Raw genomic sequence first — 22,543 nt, forward strand, 5'->3', positions numbered from 1 at the left:
GTTTAGTTCGTATCGCTTGCGGCTGAAAGTGGTCGCTCTTGAAGCTTGCAACTGCTCCGAGTTTGTTTGGTGCTACAGCTTCGCTGTTTTTTTTTTTTTTTGACACTGTGCTACTGCATGTCTTAGTGATAGAAGGCTATAATTCTAAGACAAAAGCATCAGTGCCTACAGCTGTTAATTCAAGGGGCAGCGGTGACTTATTCTCATGTACGACAGTCACAACTATCGGAAAGCGGTCACCCATTATGCTCACCAGAGCTTCCAGAGTCAAGAATTGCAGACGCCCCTGACTTAATAGTGTTTGACACAGTAAGGCAATTTGTTGATTGAATCAACGCATCCTGTTTAGGTTTTGCACATGGTAACGTCATTTGTGGGCAAGTTATCTTCCATATGGTCGCAGTCGGCTGATCTGCGCTGCTGCAAATAATACTAATGCGCACGTACCATGACACACAGGGGCAAAGAAGGATTCGCAAGCACTTCACCTTGCTAAATAACAAGACCAAATAAGATATTACTGTGACATTGTGTTCCGTACTCCGACCTTACCATATCTGCAGAGGGGCCTGCTTGTGGCGATTATTTTTACTGAAGATACAGCCAATTCGCACTGTTGCTCTCTTGCATTCAGCGGAATAAACTCAAAGTGCAAGGCTGCCTATTGATCGTATATGCACAATATGGGCTGTAATGAGGCTGCGAGTGGCACACCAGCACATTACAAGTGAGTACCGCAGCACGTTTGCACTTTATTGGAACAAAAGTTTTGCTTATTTAGCTCATCTATCAGCTGGTGGTGGCAGTGGCACCCGGCACGTTCAACCTTCGCTTGTACGACTTGCCCATCTCTCACCGGCGCAAGCGTGCTGAGGGGTGACCAGCCTTGCGAGGGGGAGTCATCTACTCTTTAACCCTCTCAGGGGCGCCTGCGTAAGTAGGCGTTTGGTGCATAGCGACACCACGGACCCGAGCTAATGGGGGAGTTTCTACTCCTGCCCATGCCTAGCCGTGCATGGCTTTGCCGTGTCCGGGAAAAGGGGATCCTGCGGGTTGAGTTGACGCTGGGTGCTTGGACCTCGAAGGCCCCCCGGCAGAGGCAACACACCCCTTTGGCCCCGCTTCACCTAGACGGCACCCCTGGGCTGACCAATCCAGGGGAAATCGGCAGTCGCCTTTTCCTATCTCTCTCTACCTACATCTTCGTCTTTATCTCTCGCTTTTTATCTGTCCTGTCATTTTCTCTTTTCCGTTTACTTCAAAATTTTCTTGTGGCAAGGGTTAACCCTGTGTAGTTACCCAACCTTGGGTAGTTATATTCAGTTATAGCGGCGATGCATGGCTGGCATCTCCAAGTGTTCACTATTCAACCTTGTAGCGTCCCCTTGTTGGGCTCGGTGGGTGGGTAGCCACCATCGCCGCTGAACTGTAACAATCTCTATGGCCAACTTTTTCCCCTTTCTCCCTGATCGCCGCCCCAAAATGTGGTGCACCGAAGAACCGTTTCTTTTTTCCACACCAAAGCAGTCCTTTCCCAAGTTTCATGTCGTCCATAACCAAAAAGAGAACAAAACAGTCCGAGCAATTTCACCTTTTCTTGTCTCGAAGCACTCACCGGAGCAATCGGCCCAGGATACTGTGTAACGAAGTTGGGAAGCGGCGACCTCCTTTTGGAGGTTCGCGACAAGCTCCAATACCACAACTTACCTAAACTGGTAGCGTTTGGGAATGTCCCAGTCTCAGTGGGCCCACACAGGTCAATGAATTCAGTGCACGGCGTCGTCTCTGATGACGACCTGCTTGGACTGTCCGAAAATGAATTATTAGAAGGCTGTCAAAACCAGAATTTAGTCAAGGTCCAAAGAATAATTATACGTGGAGACAAAAAAAGAAAGACCCACGAAACACATAATCATCACCTTTGGTACCAGTGACTTACCTGATTCAATTGAAACTGGCTACTGCAAGCTCAGTGTCAGGCCCTATGTGCCAAACCGTCGCAGATGTTTCAAGTTCCAGCGCTTTGGACATGGGTCACAAAGTTGCAGAGAGCGCATTACTTGCGCAAAATGTACATCTAACGACCACGCATCAGATGCGTGTAATTCAAACACATCATGTTGTGCGAACTGTGAAGGAGACCATGCTGCCTACTCGAGATCGTACCCTATCTGGAAGAAAGAAAAACAAACCCTTCAGGTTAAAGTGAAGTTCAATCTGTTCTTTCAAGAAGCACGTAAGCGGTTCTCCATCTATCAGTCCAGTCCCTCCTTCGCCGATATGATGCGCCAGGGCGCCGCACCGCATCTTTCCGTGCCCGCAAAAGTCACACAGAGTGAGACTGCGGGCGCGCCACAAGCGCCCCCGGTTGGAGCAGCCAGTACTGCTCCGCCACCTTACAAACAGGGCCAGCAGACTCCCCAGTCTGCCAGACCTATGACCACTGAAAGCACAGTTAGGTCCGAAAGTTCTGTGAATGTGCCTGCCGAGCAGGCAGCATCCACCACCTCACAAAAGGCGATGGATACAAGTAAGACTCCTCCGGCGCCCGAGACGTTGAAGGTGAGGCGCAGCTCTTTGGAGCGCGCTAAAAAAGAAAAAATCCAAATTGCAGGGCCCCCAAGAGGCCCTGTAATCTAAAGCAACACTTTTGTACACACAGCACCACACAAGACTAAAATGACACAAATACTACAGTGAAATGTCAGAGGACTGCTAAGAAACCTCGACGATATCCATGAGCTCTGACACGAACATACACCAAAAGTGCTGTGTGTGCAAGAGACACACTTGAAACCAAAACACACTAACTTTTTACGCAATTACGTTATCTTTCGAAAGGACCAAAATGATGCCATCGTGCCATCCGGTGGTGTTGCCATTTTAGCCAATCAAGTGATTTCATGCACACACCTACCACTACAAACATCCCTTGAGACAGTGGCTGTTCGAGCAGTTCTTTTAAATAAGCTCGTCACCATCTGCTCTCTATACATACCTCCACAACGTCTTGAAAAGCAAGAATTCCAGTCCCTCATAGACGAACTTCCAGAACCTTATATTCTTTTTGGAGATTTAAATGCACATAGCAATCTATGGGATGACTCTTGCTGCGATGCTCGAGATAGCCTGATTGAACGGTTCCTTTTTGCTTCTGGCACGTGTCTTCTAAATCAGAGAGAGCCCACATACTACTGCCTCGCCAACAATACCCACTCATTAATAGACCTCAGTATTGTCTCTCCATCCCTCCTTCCTTTACTGACATGGAACGTCATCAATAATTCTTACGGAAGTGACGACTTTTCGGTAATGCTAGGCACACCCATATCAAATGAATATCGCCCACATGTCCCCAGATGGATCACTGACAAAGCTGATTGGGAGCAGTTCTCGCAGATTACTCACATAAGTTGGACTGACCTATCTAGTTTAAACATAGATGCAGCTGTGTGATACTTTTCAGCTTTTCTGACCGACGCTGCGATGAAATGCATCCCGCAAACTTCTGGACTGCCTGGTAAGCGACATGTCCCATGGTGAAACACTGAATGTCGCAATGCACACAAACAACAAAACAAAGCGTGGCGGTTGCTACAGGACTCCCTGACAGCAGAGAATTTTGAACAAAAAAATTAAGTCCCAAGGCAGCAGAACGCGCCGTCAGGCTAGAAGAGAAAGTTGGCATAAGTTTTTATCAGGCATCACTTCATATACACAAGAAACTAAAGTCTGGAACATGGTGTGCAAGGTAGCAGGATGACACGCATCTTCACTGCCTCTCGTAGACACACAAAGGGACACCTTGGAAGACCAGGCAAACTTCCTCGATGCCCACTTCGAAGAGGTGTCCAGCTCGTCGCATTATACTGCAGCTTTTCAACGACACAAAATTGAAAAATCGAAAAAAAGAAACTACAGCAAAAATCTTCTAAACATGAGTCCTAAAACAACCCTTTCTATTTGGCCGTGTTAGAAGCATCGCTGTATGTCTGCAATAAATCAGCTCCAGGTTTGGACCGTATAGTATACGAAATATTAAAACAACTACCTCTTTAAATGCAAAGAACCCTGCTTTCCCTGTATAACGCTATTTGGTTTTCCGGTGAAATCCCCTCTGCCTGGAAAGAAGCCATTATTATTCCGATTTTAAAGCAAAGCAAGGATCAATATTCTGTTAGTAGTTGCAGGCCAATCGCACTTACAAGTTGCATGTGTAAACTTTTTGAAAAAACGATAAATCGCCGACTTGTACATTACCTTGAAACAAGCAATCTGCTCGACCCATTCCAATGCGGCTTTTGAGAGGGTAGATGCACCACTGACCACCTGGTACGTATCGAGGCACAGATCCGTGACGCCTTTGTTCACAAACAATACTTTCTGTGTTCCTCTATATCGAAAAAGCCTACAATAAGACATGGAGGAGCGGAATATTAAGAGACCTGTCCAATCTTGGTGTTTGTGGCAGGATGTTTACTATTATCGAAAGCTACTTGTCGCCCACCACGGCGGTCTAGTGGCTAAGGTACTCGGATGCTGACCCACAGGTCGCGGGTTTGAATCCCGGCTGTGGCGGCTGCATTTCCAATGGAGGTGGAAACGTTGTAGGCCCGTGTACTTAGATTTGGGTGCACGTTAAAGAACCCCAGGTGGTCAAAATTTCCGGAGCCCTCCACTACGGCGCCTCTCATAATCGTATCGTGGTTTTGGGGCATTAAACCCCATATATCATTCAATCAAGCGAAAGTTACTTGTCCAATCTTACATTCCGTGTCAGAGTGGGCAGTGTTCTTTCCCGAACATTTGTCCAAGAAACAGGAGTACCGCAAGTTGGTGTACTTAGTTGTACTCGCTTTATTGTCAAAATGAATTCTTTGCGTCTTTCTATCCCACAAGATATGTTTTACTGTACATATGTTGATGACGTCGAGCTTGGATTTAAGTCTTGTGACCTGGCAATTTGTGAGCGGCAGGTTCAGTTTGGCTTGAACAAGGTCTCCAGATGGGCTGAGGAAAACGGATTCTGATTAAACCCCCAGAAAAGCACGTGTCTTGTTCTCTAGAAAAAAAGGCAGTCACCCCGACCTTGACATTGAATTCCATGGTTAACGCCTGTCTGTTAATGCCGAATACAAATTCTTAGGCCTAATTTTTAACACCAAGCTAACCTTCGTACCACACATTAGGTATCTAAAAAACAAGTGCATCAGAACCATGCATGTTCTGAAAGTGCTGTCACGCACTACGTGGGAGAGTGACAAGAAGTGTCTAATGAATTTGTATAAAAGCCTCGTGCGTACCCGCCTAGAATATGGGGCAATAGCATACCAGTTTGCGATACCCACCGCCCTAAAGATGCTTGACCCTATTCACCACCTAGGCATTCGCTTCTCTACAGGTGCCTTTCGCACTAGCCCCGTTGAAAAGCTGTACGTGTAATCGAACAATAGGTCACTGCACCTACAGAGATGTTACATGTCTTTTCTATACTATCTCAAAGTGAAGGCAGACAAGGACCACCCTTCACATTTCACAATTGATGGCACGTCTACTTCTGTTCTGTTTGAAAACTGTCTATCTTTAAGACAACCCTATTCACTACGTGTGAGGGGCCTTTTTGAGGAAACCGGTGTGTTGCTCGAATATCCTCTGATAGCTCCCGCAGCATGCCCGACACCATGGCGGTGGCAATTGATAGATTGTGATGTGTTTTTTTTAGAGATTGCAAAGCATGCACTCATTGCACATATCTGCACATACTTCCTAGAACTACAACAAAAGTACACATGCCCTGAGTTCTTTACAGATGCATCAAAGTCCAACACTTCTGTTTCACATGCAGCCATTGGCCCATCCTTCTCAGATACTGGCGTCCTGCATCATGATGCAAGCATTTTTACTGGAGAAGCCTACGCAATACTTGCAGCTGTTAACACATTGCACATATAAAACTACAAAAAGCGGTAATATACACGGATTCTCTGAGTGTAGTGAAAGTCTTGAAAACACTTAAAAAACGTAAAAACCCAGTTCTTGAGTCCTTTTATTCACTCTTATGCACTGTCTACTCATCTGCTGGGTGCTGGGCGCCGTCTGCTGGGTGCGGGGCACCGTGAGATGCAGTGAAACGTTTTTGCAGATCAGCTGGCTGCATCCGCCAGCAATGATGCCGCTAGTGCATCAATACCAATCCCTGCACTTTAGATGAAACCTTTCCCGAAATGAAAGCTCAGAGGTTATTGGCAAAACATGTGGAATAGACACACAAGTAATAAACTACATGTTATTAAGCCACAACTTGGTCATTGGCCGCCACTATCAAAATCGCGACGCACAGAAATAAAACTTACAAGGATAAGAACAGGGCATACATACTCTACACATTCATATATTCTAGACCGAATATATGAATGTGTAGAGTGATCCACCATTGTGGATCACTCCATTGATCCACCATGTGCCGATGATCCACCATTGTGTGCGAGATGTGGAGAACCACTTACAGTTCTCCACATCCTCGTCCAGTGTAACGAGTTGGACGCACTAAGAAAAAAGCACTTTTTACTGCCCTACCGACAGCAGCTCCCACTACACCCTGGGATGCTTATCGGTAGGGATCAGATTTGTAAAATTCACTCATAGTTTACGTTTTTAAATGATGTACATAGTTTTCACTGCATATTTCAAGGTGATCTATAGCAGGACCTGTGGTGTCTACATCCCCGCCATACTCTTATTATCATGACCTTTCGACGTTCACTCTCACTGCACATATTTCACGCCACTGTCATGATTTTAATACTTACATTTTTACCCGCATTAGCGCGAGGAATTTTAAGGTCCCTTTACAGCCACGCGTCATATCATTGTTCATATCTCTAGTCTATCGAAATGGCGCTCTTTGGCCATCAGTTGGCCCTTGCGCCATTAAAAAACACTCAGTATCATCATCATCTACGCTTTAACACTTCAAGCTTCACAAAATGTGGCATGACGACTTCTCCTCAGGATTCCTTCCTCCTTGGTTCGGCCTCAATATTTCAATTATAAGTCACAGTGGGGCTATCTCATGCAAAGAAATTACGAGGAAAGGGATCACAGGTTTGCGCTTCCCATGACCCATTCTCTCATTATTTTTTTGTGCCAAATAGCCCCAACTGTGGCTTCTAATTGAAAATAAACCGACTAGCCCAACAATGTCCCCTTTAGGTTTTAGATGACCTCAAGTGCAGCTTTGATCTGCGCTTTCGTAACAGCCAGCTGCGCCGTCCCTTATTGGTCCATTCACGCGTGTCCCAAAAAGACATACACGAGTTCTTTTCACATAGTAAATGTTTTGTGCGTGTATTTTGTTTTGAAAACAGATTTAGCAAGTTCTTTTTTTTTATGATACAAATATTTTTGCTCCTTCTTCGTGATTCGCCCCTGCTAGTTAGAAAACTGCACCCTCGTAGTGTGTAGTGTGTTTGGCCACTCTCAACGACACTGATGTTTGTAAGGTTGTTCCATTTGTAAGGTCGTTCCAAAGCCCCGCCCCCCTTTTTTTCATTGTGGAAATCTCTTTGGTTCAGAATCCTTGAACTTGGCAGGCATATAATAGATCTGTTCGATTCGCCTGCATCACAGGGACCTGTTCACAAGGTGCTGCATCTTGCCATTTGTTTCATTCGTGCTGCACTGATGACCTCTGTACCCTACCATTTTTTTTTTGAAAGGTGCAGAATAGGTGCAGCACTGGTTCATGATTTTCCTGCACTTCCTATGCTGACGGTGCCGGCTTGGTGCAGACGCACGTGCAACTAAGCAGACTACGCAGCACTTAGGCATAGGCGCCGTACCCACCTCTACTAGCGTGGTGTATTTTGCCTAGATGTTTGTGCCTCGTAAACTGTCTGCATGTGCAGTTTTGCCATTGGTCAGTGTTACTCGAACAGTGTAATTCAGGCAAACAAAAAAAAAGGCAAGGCTCTGGTGCAGCTGAACAAAATAAGAACAAGCATTCGCCCCTATAATCCAGCGAAGGCAGTAGTATGTTTGCACTAAAGTTCTGTCGCTACTTGCAGTCTTTGCTGACCGTGAAGAGCATGAGCCCAGCTATGGTGTTCCTCGTCAGCCTCCTGCGTGGCCTGGAAGAGCTGCACTTGGGTGACTGTGTCAACTGGAGCGAAATAGTAAGCTCAGAGATTATTGTAACGTGCACTTCATGAACACACTTTAGTGAAATAAAGTTGATTGGCCCTTGCAGCTTGTGCCCAAGCAGCTAAGTGAGTGTCTGCCTAAGTTGTAGAGAATAGTCTTCTTCCTTGAATTCTATGCCACTTCCCTTTCTTTTTTTTTTCATCTTGTGTATGACTCGTGGGCAGCTATGAAGGCCTGGATCATGCAGACACATGCTAACTGCAGCATTTTTACCTAGATCGCGTAGGAAATAACTAGAGGGTATATTCTTTAAAAACGTCTTGTGTCAGTATTCTTTCTAGCATTATTCAGACATAAATGACAGAAGTTATCAGCTCTGCTATTGACTTTTTCTTTTTCCCAAGGATTGTGAATGTGTCAACGCCGGAGAATAGAAATGACTTGATCATGGCTCACATAAATTTCTGTATGAATGATACGAATGTTCGATTTTGCTCTGGTCTCAGCGAAGGCCCATTAGCCTGCAATGTTCTGGGGTACAGGTTACAATTCTTGTGAACTGATTTGTACTCTGCATTGTTTCATACAAACCTGAGCTACTGCACAAATATGAACAGGTGCTGTCATGTAATATGGGGTAATTATGCATGGATGTGGGAACCCTAATGCGAGAATCTGCAAGGCATTACGTCCCTCGAATTGTTGGGTGCATGCTCTGCTGTACTCACATGTGCTCTACACACAAATCTATGCAGCTTTGTGCGACATTTAAAAATATCTGATCTTCTATGGGCACATTCTAATCAAAAGCTAAATAACTGTATTTCATCATACTTTTTATTGTATTGGAGCTGGCTATATAGAAGTCTAATTGTATTTCTGAATTAGCAAGTGTTTAACGTCACTTAACTCTTTTGTTGCCACACCTGTTGAAATCGATCACTGGTGATAGATGCTTTGAATGGTTGATTTTAGCATGTTTGATACATTTCTCGCGCACCCAGTACTTTCTGGTAGTTAGTCCAGTCACTAAATTTTCCGAATCAATTTAAACTTGGCCGTTTTAGCAGCATAGTGATTTTTGACAGACCTTGGCGCGAACCAATGTGCGTGTGTTGTGGGGAAAATGCACTTGGCTGGCGAACTTGACAGAAGTTCTTGCCCGTCGTGGTTATGCTACAGTAACATCAAAGTTCTGTAATCAAAAAAACCTTTGCAAGTTAAATATCAAAATAAGGTATTCGCTTTGTAATCTTATAGTGTTGGGAAGTAATAATTGCTATAAATTTATGCCAGCTATTCAGTGTTTTGCGTCAGCCTGAGACATGTGCAGCCGTTCCTGGGTTTGTTTTATTTATTGCCTCAAGTTGTCTTTTCCGCCAAAAGCCTGTAGCTGCTGACGTTTGTGTACAATCTTAAAGCTACTCAGGTCACGAGCGAGGTCCACATGTCGCTGGGGTGCGATGTGCTGGTGCCGGCTGCAGAGCTTTTCCCCACAACAAAAAGGCCACGGAAGAACATCTTGGCCCGGACTACGAAGCTGTGCGAGATGTTTTAAAACTGCATGAAATATTGTTTTTTTAAATATGATGTGCAAAAACGGGAAGAAATATGCTTGGATGCATATCTTGGAACGCCAATCTATGCGGAGTGAGCTGGCTCATGGAGAGAGGAGATGCTGGACGAAATAGGGTTCATTGACCATATCAGCATTCACTTCGATTAGCATTCACTTCGTGGGCATCCATCCTATTTACTGAGAAAAGTGTACGAGTTCACTTGTGTCATATAAAAAACCATGCAATGCTTCACCGCATGCCTCGAGCAATGTAGCAGCACCTCGGTTTGAATTTGCTTTGTCTATGTGAATAGAAACATTTTCTACAAGATTTATTATCTTTATACCGTTCTTGGGCGATTTATCTTTTAAATGTATATTTTGAATTTTCTTTGTTTTGAATATTTTTGTATATATAGTGTTTTTTATTGCACTGTTTACCATCTGGCTATCAAAAATTACACCCTTTCACATTTTTATTAATTTCAAAATATTTTTGTTGCTCTACGACATATTGCTACTGTATGAGTCGAGCTGTGTTATGTGCCAGTGATGTGGATGAGGAAGATGGGATTGTCTTGTGTGGCCTGAGGACTCCATCTTTACTTATGATTGCCTAAACTCATCCTCACACTGTAAATGAACCCAGTCACCCTTTGTTCAACGGTAACAGATTTGTGGTGGAGGTGTGGGGTAATTAACCAAGCAACCTGATTCTTCAAGCGCCGGATCTACGACGAAGCCACCACATTGCTGGACTGCCCCTCTTACCACTGGCAGCTTAGATGTCTCACTGCAAAGAAGGGAACCTGATCCCTGCAGCTGCAGACCTTTCACCAGTCCCAACAGACCCGCTAGTGCCAAGTTCAGGCACGGCTGGTGCCTGATTACAACAGGATCTGATAGTGCCTCGCACATTCGGTGGCATATAGGGCGAGGATGTGGACACCTGGCTCAAACTCTACAAATGGGTGAGTAAAATACTACCAGTGGGACGCAGCGACCAAGCTGACTAATGTAGTATTTTCCTTAGTAGGCACAGTGCTCGTGTGGTATAAGAACCATGAAGATGCCGTGACATCATGGGATCGCTTCATTTCTGAAATAGAGGCATGCTTAGGAGACTTCGTATCCAAGAAGAAGCAAGCCGAACAAACATTATTGCAGAGAGTTCAGATTCCAGAAGAGACGTGCACAACCTATATTGTGGTGATCTTGAAACTTTGCAAGATTGCCAACCCTTCTATTTCAGTGGAAGACAAAGTTGGCCACCTGTTAAAGGGAATTGCTGAGGATGTATATCAGTTCCTCATCAGCAAAGAGAGCCTCGGCATGGTAACCAATGTCATAAGCCACTATCGTACCTTTGGGACCCTGAAGATGCGACGTATCACTCCCAAGTTCGGTCACCTACCGAAAGTGACTACTGTGGCGTGTGTTAGCGAATACATGCCACTTGATATCACGTTGACAATACGCTAGATGATTCGAGAAGAGCTCACTTGACATGCTCGCCCAACGCCGTATCAAGCTACACCCGTGCCGCTTCCCTCTTGCTAGTTTGTGTCAATTGTCGCAAGAGGCCTCGATAACTACAAGTACAGGCCATCATCACCACCAAGGGCACAGCTCAATAACTACCCGCTGCCGAGGTACGAAGACTCTTTCAGTTATCCCCGCAAGCTGGCCAACACCTATCACATCCCGAATGAAGATGTATCTGTGCCACCTCCACGTCAACGTAATGCCTTCCAGGAGTACAATGCATACCCCCAAGCCCCTGTGCACTACCGTCCCGGTATCGCCGGGCATATAGCTTGGTTCTGTCGTTGACAGAAAGAGCCGATATTACGATATGATTCCTCATAAGCGTTTCCTCCAGCTGGGACTGGTCACGACAACGATCATTGGCCCGCCCATTCCAGGAGTACCTCATGACGAGAGAATCCCCGTGGCAGTTCTCCCACTTCGAACCGTAGTTTGACGCCTCCCTCTGGCCGACTGCATCACTCCTCTTCATCGGGACATCTGTCATCATCACCGCCGCCAGGAAACTAGTCAGTGCGACTGATGGAGGTGATGTCACACAACAGGATTCGCCTCAGATGCCTCCGCCAGTTATAATGTCCATGAAAAAGATATGTGGGTGAACAGATGGCTTTTGTACAAGCGCTTTGGTGGAAACTGGCACCACCATATCAATCATGAGTCTTTTGAAAATCGCATTGGCCGCAAAGGTATGTTTTCTTGGGGCAAATCAACATGATTTTGTGGCATTGGGGAGAGGGGGGGAGTACTCTATCCTCCCGGAGTTTGTGCCATCAACGTCTTATTGGCAGGAAAGGTGTTCCCAAAAGAGTTTCTTGTACTGAAGCATTGTATCTATGATATCATTCTCGGTCATGACTTTCTCTTAGGGTGTGGTGCTTTCGTCGACTGGGGCACTGGTGAACTTTCCGTCAGCAGTGACATTGTTCCTGCCCTCGCCGATGAGTCACAGCAGGCCATGGAGGATGCTCTGATTATTTTCGTTGAATTGACAGTGCCATTGTGGTCAATGAAGTCAGTTGTCATATTCGCCTCAATATCTGCGACATCTTTTGACGCCGTCATTGAACCTGCCATCGTTCAATGTGCAAAGAAAGGCATACTCGTGTCTCTTTGCGGTCTTATGTGCAGCAGACATTACACCACCTGTTGAGATGACACGCTTCTGTGTTTAATTTTTGCCAAGAGGAGATGTCACTGTCTGGTATCTGTTGATGAAGGGGCAACCTATCTGTGGGCACTGAACTGTTCGCCAGTACCGCTTATGCTCCCTCGGGAAAAGAAGCTTCTATCGAAATAAGATTCTATTGCGGTCATTAGGAACGATGAAAGCGAAAAAAGTACAGTCTTTTGCGTGCACAATTGCTGTTCGGAGTCGCAGATCGTAGGCATGATTAGCGCCACTTTGCGGTCTTATGTGCAGCAGACATTACACCACCTGTTGAGATGACACGCTTCTGTGTTTAATTTTTGCCAAGAGGAGATGCCACTGCCTTTACCATGTTCTCGCCCTCAGCCTAGGATTGACACCAGCACTCCTCATTCAATCCGGCGAAACCTTACCCAGTGTCGTCATCAGATCGCAAAGTTATCGCCGCCGACCAGGTTCGGGAAATGCTGAAAAAGGGTGTCATGGAAGAGTCGTGTAACCTGTGCGCACCACCTGTCATCTAGATTAAAAATAAAGATGGTTTCTAGCAGTTTTGCATTGATTACAGAAGACTCAATGCCATTACCAAAAAGGATGAATATCTGTTGCCTCGTATTGGCGATGCAGTTGACTGCTTACATTTGGCTTCGTACTTTTCTTGAGTAGACCTACGATTAAGATATTGGCAGATACCTATGCACCCTTCAGACAAGGAGAAGACCGCATTCGGGATGCTTGATGGGCTGTACCAATTCAGTGTGATGTCGTTTGGGCTTTGCGATGCCCCGACACCTTTGAAAGATTTATGGACTCTGTCACTCATGGTCTTAAATGAGAGGTGTGCTTATGCTACCTGGGTGGTTATTTTTGCACGTACAGTAAAAGCTCGTTAACTTGGATTTCACGGGACTGGAGAAAATGTCCGAGTTAATCGAATTTGGTATTATCGAATGGACCATGAAAACAAAAGGAAAATGTACACGGCTCTGACAAACCTTTATTTCTTAAAAAAGTGCGTTATTTTTGCTTGTCTCACCGTCGGAATTTCTGGCAGAATGATCTTATTTAATCCCATCAGGTGGTGGTGCGCACGTTCACTATCGCAAAAAAAAAACGCAGAACTCCTCGAGGACAGCGAGGGCTTCGGCGGCCTCCTGCATGGTGCGGCGACATCGCGTCGGCTCATTATGGTCGTCATTATCAAAACAGTGATTTTTGTCCTCCTCAAGCACTTCCGATAATATATCATCGTCAGTCAGCAAACCAGCACGCGCAACATGATAGTCTATGGCGACGTAGTCTAAAATCTGGACGCCACTAGAAAGGAGAGAGTCAAAACGCATGTCATTCACCTCGTCGTCCATATTTCCAGTGGGCTCGCGGGTGTCCTCTGAAGTGGCCTATGGAGGAATATCCGAGTCGTCAGGGCGGACAAAGCTGCTGTGCCAAAAAGAATTTGCAATGACCCCGGGTGGCGTGTTGCTCCAGACATGCTCTAAAATGTGGATTGCGGTCAGGAGACTCAGGTCATATTCTTGCCCTGCTTCCTTGCACAGCAAGATCCGTTCCAGTACATGCTTTCTGTACCTGCTTTTTACGTGCTGAATTATCCCATGATCCAGTGGTTGCAGAGCAGCCGACGTGTTTGCAGGTAGAAATAAAAGTTCGATGCACTCTAGCCCTGTCACTCTGGTATGAGCACTGCAGTTGTCAACTAGAAGTAAAAGCTTGCGCTTGTTAGTGGAGAAGCGGTGGTCGAGTTGGCGCAGCCAAGCTTGGAAAATATCCGAAGTCATCCAAGCCTTTCTCCTGGCACGATATTGCACAGGAAAATGGTGAATGTTCTTAAAACACCTTGGGTTACGTGCCTTTCCGATGACTAGCAGGGGCAGGCGCTCGGTGCCCGACATGTTTGAAGCGAAAAGCACAGTGATCCTTTCTTTACTCCTCTTCCCTCTAACGCATGGGTTGCCCTTGAACGGGATTGTTTTGTCCGGCAAGGCTTTAAAAATGAGAGCCATTTCATTGGCACTGAAGACGTTGGCAGGCTCATAACGAGCCAGGTACTGGGGAAGCTGAGTTGTCTTCCAGTCAGCAATACGCCGTTCATCCACTGCTGCTTTTTCCCCGCACACGTTTCGAAAGACCAACCCGTGCCTTTCTCTAAAGCGGGCAAACCAGCCTTCAGACGCACTGAAAGATTCGATGTTCATTCTCATTGCGTACCTTTTTGCTTGCTGACAGATCAACGGTCCATTCAAGGGAAGCTGGCTGTTCCGCATGTCTGTTATCCACCCCAGAAGTGCGTCTTCCAGCTTCAAGTGTGCTGCCGTTCTTAATCGTTTTCGTTTTCCGGTGAATTGGCCGCTGTCAAACGCCTTGAAAATTTTTTATTTGTTCTTGACGTAGTCGCTTAAGGTGCTTCTCTTAACATCGTACTTTTTCATTATCTCCTGTCGAGAAACACCGGCGTTCACTTCTTTCAATATCATAACCTTTTGTTGAAAATCATTTGCTGGCTGCTGTGGCCGCTTAACTCCTGTGACGGTCACCATGAAGCGCGACGGCGGCGGCAACACGCACAAACACAGCCGCAACACGCTAAGTCACAACACAAAGAACCAAGACACGAAGTACATCAGTAGGCGTAGCATGAGCGTAGCGAGCAGCTGTTAGTAGACACTGGATGCGCCGGTGGCCCAAGCGCTTCCGCCGGGCAGTGACTAGCGCCACCTAGCCACTTCCCCCTCATTTACTTTCATCATGGTCATATTCTGCTGTAGTTTGCTCAGGTTCGGTTTCTCAAAAACTCCAGTTCTGCTGTCGGTTATGGCAAGCGGTGCTTGAGCCCTTTCGCCGCCGAGATCGCACGACTCTCGAGTCCCGATAGCCCTCTTCGGAGTTGTCCGAGATAACCAGTGCGCGGTTAAATCCGTCTGAATCAATGAGCATTTGTCCTCATTGAAATGTACACAGTTTTGCCGGGACTGCGCCGGGAGTCCGTGTTGACCGAATTTCTGAGTTAACGAGGTCTGGTTAAACGAGCTTTTACTGTATAGCACTCTAAAACGCGGTGCGGTTCTGAAAACACAGCGCGGTTTATTAATGCATCTCCGCCATTGTTCCAACTCCTCCTCTTTTTTTCTCCTCAGCAGACTACCCAGTACTAGCTTATGTCACAAGTGTGTCGTGCCAGAAGAAGAAGAAAAGTATGCCACAGATAGGCCCCCCTGCAGACACGTGGCCGTGGGCACTTGAAGAAAAAAAAATGATTAAACGCAGCTTGTCAGAATGGGTGTCGGCTTGATCCTTTCAATGCTGGCTGTGTCTTCATGCCCATTGCGCAGGATTGTAAAATGATGTTCAGAACGCTTGATGACTGGGAAAGGACCGTCATAACGAGGCTGAAGAGCACGGCGAGACGCATCGACACGAACAATGTCTGTAGGTTTGCCGGCAGAAAAACTTCGTTCTTAGTGTGAGCTGAAGTTGGTGATGGGCGCAAGTTTTGCTTGCATGAAGATCCGCAGACGCTGGACGAAAGAAGATGGATCCGAAACACTCAGCGTAGTAACGGGGCTCACGAGGTCACCAGGCAAACGGAGCGTGCAGCCATACACCATCTCGGCTACAGAGCGGGCAAGTTCTGGCCGAAGTGTTGAAGGCAGGTCGAGAAGCACGATGGGAAGATGTGATACCCAATCTTCGGCGTGAGGCTGCGAGTTGAGTGCTGCTTTTAGATGACAGTGGAGTTTCTCCGCTAAGCCATTTGATGCTGGATGATACGCAGTTGTGCGAATACGTGCACAACCCAGTAGAGATGTGACAGAGATGAAAAGCGCTGACTCAAACTGTCTGCCTCAATCAGTAGTCACCGTTGATGGTACACCGAAACAGCTAATCCAGGTAGCAAGAAAGGTACGAGCAACTGTTTCTGCCACGATGTCAGGCATTGGAGCTGCTTCAGGCCACCTAGTGTACCTGTCAATACACGTAAGCCAATACGTATTTCCCCGAAATGGAGGTAATGGCCGGACAATGTCCAAATGAATGGTGTCGAAACGTGCATCAGGGAGAGGGAATTTTCCCCATGGAGGCTTGGTGTGCCGTTGCAACTTGATACGCTGACATGCTCTGCAAGTGCAAACCCAGTCACGAATGTTAGCGCGTATGCGCGGCCAGACATAGCGTTCAGTGACCAGATGTTGCGTAGCTCTTACGCCTGGATGGCAGATGGAGTGTAGGGTGTCGAAAACAGCACGATGAAGCTGTGAAGGAACATAGATACGAGTGCAGTTGTGTGAAACATCGCACCAGAGCGTAACGTCGTTGTCGGGAAAGTTGACTTGTTCCAGTCGGAGGGAAGTAGAGGATCGGAGTCGTGGAAGCTCATCGTCTAATGCCTGTGCCTCCACGAGCGAGGACGATGAAAGGTCGGTGGTGCCTGTCGTTGCATTGATGGTAATACGACTGAGAGCGTCTGCTGCACTGTTAAAGCTGCCTTTTACATAACGTATGTCTGTGGTGAATTCGGCAATGAAAGCAAGGTGTCGAAGTTCTCTAGAAGTTTGCGTGGCACTGCAGGAGCGTAAAGCCGAAACAAGGGGCTTGTGATCGGTAAGAATGGCAAATTGTTGCCCTTCAAGGAAGTACCTGAAATGCTTCACCGCCAGGTAGGCCACGAGGAGCTACCGTCCGAAAGTACTATAATGGCGCTCAGTGTTGCGTAACTTGCGGGAAAGGAAGGAAATCGGAGCCCATGCACCATTGATTCATTGATGAAGAGCGGCCCCAACTGCCTCTGAAGAAGCGTTCACCATGAGGCTAGTGGGAGCACTTGGTGAAGGGTGGTGCAGAAGGGTGGCCTGGGCGAGCTTGGCCTTAACGGCGGCAAAAGCTTGATCCGCGACCGTGTCCCAGGGAAGTGCGGCTGACTTGGCTTGCGAAGTCGAGAGTAGTGCTTCCAGAGGCTACAGCAGTGTAGAGCATGTAGGGATGAAGCGGCGATAAAAATTGACGAGTCCAAGAAAATGCCGTAGACTGCGTATGAATGTGGGAGGCAGGTACTCAAGGATTGCTTGAACTTTGTCAGGTAGAGGAGTGATGCCTTGTTTAGTGATCTGATGTCCGAGAAATGCTATCTCCGAGACTCCAAACTGACACTTTTCTACATTGATGACAAGGTCGTAATCATGCAGTCGAGTGAAAAGCTGACATAGATGGGCCTTGTGTGTTTCAGCGTCCTTGCTGGCAACGAAAAGATCGTCGATATAGGTGAAACAAAACGGCAAGCCTCTTGTGACTTTGTCTATAAAACGCTGAAATGACTGAGCTGCGTTTCTGAAACCGAAAGGCATTCGTAAATACTCATAGAGCCCAAATGGGGTAATAATTGCAGTTTTGGGAATGTCAGAAGGCTCAACGGAGATCTGGTGATAAGCTTTCACAAGATCAATCTTCGAGTATACAGTTGTGCCGGTTAAAAAGGCAGTACAGTCCTGAATATTGGGTAACGGGTATCGATCTGGAACGGTGACTGCATTGAGAGCTCGATAATCACCACAGGGCCGCCAGTCATTGTCCTTCTTGGGAACCATGTGTAGCGCTGACGACCACGAGCTTGATGACGGCCGAATAATTTCCAACTGTAACATATGCTCAAACTCGTTGCGAGCAATTTGAAGTTTATCAGGGCCAAGTCGGCGAGGGCGGCAGTGAACTGGTGGGCCTGTGGTAACGATGCAGTGGGTCACAGTGTGCTTGGGGGTCTTGATCATGGGAGACTGCGTTGTAATCTCTGGAAACACGTTGAGAAGAGCTGTATATGGTGACGTGGGCGGTTTCACGAAAGTGGGGTTTAGGGCCGTAGTGCGTGACAGAAAACCATTGACTGATAAGCCGGTATAGCTATCCACCAGGCGACAGCGGTTCATACCCACGAGCAGATGAAAATGCCTTAGGAAATCGGCGCCTGAGATTGCGTAGCATACGTCTGCTATCCAAAATAACCACTGCAGTTTCCTCTTAAGACCGAGATCAAGGGTCAGAGACTTCTGTCCGTAAGTTGCGATGACCGAAGAATTGATCGCTTGTAAAGGAGTTGACTTCTCACGAAGACGCCGGTCAGTTTTGGACGCTAGAATTATGCTGACTTCTGCTCCAGTGTCCACCAGCAAGCGCAGACCTGTGGTTCTGTCGGTGATGTGGAAGAGGCGGCTTGATGCTTTACCTTGATCGCCCGCCGCTGTTATTGACGATCGGCCGGAGCGTTTCCCATGTACCATGAGCAAGGTGGCACACATCTGCGAGCCGCGGCACGAAAACGCCGGTGATAATAGCATGTGTTCTGCGCTGCGGTAAAAAGCAGTGCTCGGGCTGGTGGAGGGGCTGTTGCAAAGCAGCCGACGTGAAATATGGTCGATGTGGACGAGGCTGGTCATTTAAATTGCGAATGCTCAGCAATTGCAGACGCAAGTTGGCGGCTTAAGCTGCAAGATCTTTTACCATTTCTCGAAGGGAATCTGCCTCGGAAATCGGAGAGCTGTGGGCAGTGTTTATGACTGCCGGAGCAACGTCCATCATGTCATCGGCCATTTCTGCCAGCTCCGACAGCGGCTTATCCGGAACTAGGACAAGAGCCATTCGCATGGTAGGTGGAAGACGCTGTAGAAATAACTCACGTAATATGGATGTTTCCGAGCCGTCCGGCTGGTCCCCGAGCTCTTCGTTGCACAGAAGTTGCTGAATGCGCCGATGCTTAGGCGGAACGAGTCGATGAAGAAGAGCCTGTTTGACTGTCGTATATGGAGTGTCACCAGGCGGGCCCACGAGGATGTCTCGTATTTCGGCCATTGCCTGTGGCGGGGACGCTTCAACCAGGAGCTCATGCTTGCGAACTTCTGACGTGATGCGATGAATGCGGAACTCGTTCTCGACTTGAATGAATGATAAGGAGGGATCGGCAAGCCACAGCTGTGGTAGCGTCATGGTAGCAGTACCTCCAACGACACACGAAGAGGGTACAAGGCTGGGTGCAGTGGCAGCGGTACCAGGGCTGAGGCTGTCGAGATTCTCACGCTGCTCCACGGAAGGTCACGTTCGTAGTTCGGGTCACCAATAGATATAGCACTCTGAAACGTGGTTCCGAAAACACAGCGCGGTTTATTAATGCATCTCCACCATTGTTCCAACTCCTCCTCTTTTTTATCCTCAGCAGACTACCCACTACTAGCTTATGTCACAAGTGTGTCATGCCAGAAGAAGAAGAAAAGTATGCCACAAATGTATCTTCGAAGAGCATAACGTCCATTTGAGCCCTGTTTTAAACTGTTGGAAAGACTGGCTTGATTTTGAACTATAATAAGTGTCGGTTTGGTGAACGACAAGCATCAGTTCTCAGTCACCTATTTGACAAAGATGGTGTCAGGTCAGATCCCCACAAAACCAAAGCAATCAGCACATTCAAACCACCCCAGACACTAAAGGAATTTCGCAGGTTTTTGGGCTTATGTTTCTACTTTCGTTGCTTTGTGTCCAGATTCGCGAACGTCGTGCACCAATTGACGACCTGCCCTGCCGCGGTGGTATAGTGGCTAAGGTACTCAGCTGCTGACCCACAGGTCGGGGGATGGAATCTCGGCTGCGGCAACTGTATTTACGATGGATGGAGGCAGAAATGCTGTAGGCCTGTGTGCTCAGATTCGGGTGCACGTTAAAGAACTCCAGGTGGTCGAAATTTCCGGAATCCTCCACTACACCGTCTCTCATAATCGTATGGTGGTTTTGGGACGTTAAACCCCACATATCAATCGATCAAATTCGATTGACGAACTTGCTGCGAAAAGACAGCCCATTCGAGTGGACATCTGAATGTGATGCCGCATTTTCTGAACTGAAGCTTTTACTGACATCAAAACCTATTCTTCATCATTTCGATCCGTCTCCTCCTACTTGAAGTGCACAGGGACGCAAGTTAAAGTGGCATTGGAGGCGTGCTTGTTCAGAGCCATAATAATGCAGAGCATTTTGTTACTCATACAAGTCAGTGTCTAAGCAAGGCTTAAAGGAATTACCGTATTTACTCTTGTAATGAACACATTTTTTTTTTGAAAAATCAGAGCAAAGTGGGGAGTACGTTTATGACACGGGGTCAATTTTATGAAACCTTTTTCGGGAGAAGAAAAAAATGTGGTAATGCAAAAAAAAAAAGTCAGGTTGCTTAGCCTTTCGCAGTTTACATACGCGTGCACTGTTTGAAAACAGCTTCTTTGTTGCACTTTACTCATCTTCGATTGTTGATGGCGCTATCTTCTACAAGCTGTCCCCGGGGCACCCGCACACGCTATAAAATCTCTTTGCGGCTATCTTTTCTTGCAATAGTTTAACCGCAACAGTAAAATTTGCTTGAGATCTTGAGGGGTGACCAAAAGTGTGCACTCACTGGAGAACAGTGAATGAAAAGAGGGACAATTAGAGTGAAGAAAAAAAAAGTAGGCTAAAAAAGAAGGGGGGGGGGGGGGGAGTTCGCGGAAAGCGACCGACATCGATTGGCGCACCGCTCATGAACCCCGCTGTGGCCCACAAATAAGACGAGGGACGTGCAGTGCACAGATAGAGAGAAAAGCAATAGGCATGCGGCAGTGGCTAAAGGGGGTGAGCTGAGGTGGTTTAGGGGGTCGGCAAAGTAATAAAAAACAGAAAAGAGCCAACGGGTGAAGAGGCGCCAGGTTTTGGTTAGCGGGACTGTAGCGGATGTATGTAGGGGATGCATTTTTTACAGATAGAAAGAACAGCAATGCGGCACCTGGCAACAGGCAAAAGAGGGGAGGGAGTGAGCTGAGGTGGTTGGGGGGGGTTGGAAAAGTAATCAAAAACAGAAGAAATCGAACGGGTGAGGAGGCGCCAAGTGTCGGTTAGCGAGACTGCAGTGGATGAATAAATAAATATATAAATAATGAGCCGAACTTTTTAATGTTCACAAAAAGAGAAATGCTTGAATATTTCTTCACCCTGGCCTAGTATCTTTCTTTTTATCATGCTATGTTATCATTACTTGATGTATCACATTTTTTTTTCAGTGTCTGTTTTGTTTATTTTGATACTGTTTAGTGTATTCATGAGTGCAGATACATAGATACTAGTTTGGTCTGTGTCTATTTGTTTTACTGTTGAATTGGTAGAATATTCTTCTAATTTTTTCCTTCGAATTGCCTTACTTACATTACAGGAAATTTTTTAAGAGCTTTAATTTCGAAACTGCTGCCATGTACGTCGGGCCTCAGGCACTCTCAAGTGGTTTTTCAACCGCTTTTCGCCTGAGGGACCCCCCAACTGGTTGTAAAAGGCTTCTTGGAATTGAAAAATGAATGATTGAATAAATGAATGTAGGGGGTGCGTTTATTACACAAGAAGAAAAAATGTAAATTTTGATGACTGGAGTAGGGGGTGCATTTATTATGCGAGTGCGTTCATTACGCGAGTAAATAGAGTATATGGTGACAGTGCTAGAATGTTTAGTGGCTGTATTCACCATTCAGAAGTTTCGTTGTTACCTCTATGGCCATCTGTTCACAATTTTGACAGACCATCATTTATTATGTTGACTTGTTACCCTCCGAGACCCTTCTGGCCACCTTGCACAATGGCCTTTATGTTTACAAGAATTTTACTTCAGTACTTTGTACAGAAGTGGAAGATGTTATTCGGACGCTGATTGCCTTTCTCGCGTACCCATGACCATGACAGAAGACAGTGCAGATACCCTCGACATTTGTTTTGCTGCGGTCTCTCACACGTTTCCTGACGCCAATATCTTTAAACGAGAACAATTGAATGATTTATATTTAGACCCTTTGTTCGTTGACGCTCGGAATCTCAAAGGCAGTGGTTGCTTTCGCTTTTATGATAGACAGCTGTGCAATACTAGTTACTCAGCAACTGGGGCACATTATTTAGTGATTGTACCTGACAGTCTTGTACCTGACACCTTGGATTAATTCGCACTTCATGTCAAGCACAGCAGCGTTTTTACTGGCCTCAAATGCAAGATAATACGAAGTAATACGTTTCGAGCTGGGAGAAGTTCTAGCGTCACAAACGACCGACCAGTGCCCTGCGTGGCCTTCTTCACTCTGTAAAGGCACCTA

At 46.5% G+C, this 22,543-nt stretch overlaps 1 protein-coding gene across 4 annotated transcripts in view; it reads left to right on the plus strand.

Moving 5' to 3' along the window:
- LOC119167684 (uncharacterized) overlaps positions 1 to 22,543 on the plus strand; it is a 276,153-nt gene that overhangs the window by 226,311 nt on the left and 27,299 nt on the right. For all 4 annotated transcript variants that reach the window (XM_075865901.1, XM_037419204.2, XM_075865903.1 and 1 more), the window contains one exon: positions 8,067 to 8,174. In XM_075865901.1, coding sequence (XP_075722016.1) covers positions 8,067 to 8,174 — 108 coding nt within the window. The remainder of the gene's footprint in view (positions 1 to 8,066; positions 8,175 to 22,543) is intronic.

This window comes from Rhipicephalus microplus, chromosome 6 (genome assembly GCF_043290135.1).
Source record: "Rhipicephalus microplus isolate Deutch F79 chromosome 6, USDA_Rmic, whole genome shotgun sequence".
Lineage (NCBI taxonomy): Eukaryota > Metazoa > Arthropoda > Arachnida > Ixodida > Ixodidae > Rhipicephalus > Rhipicephalus microplus.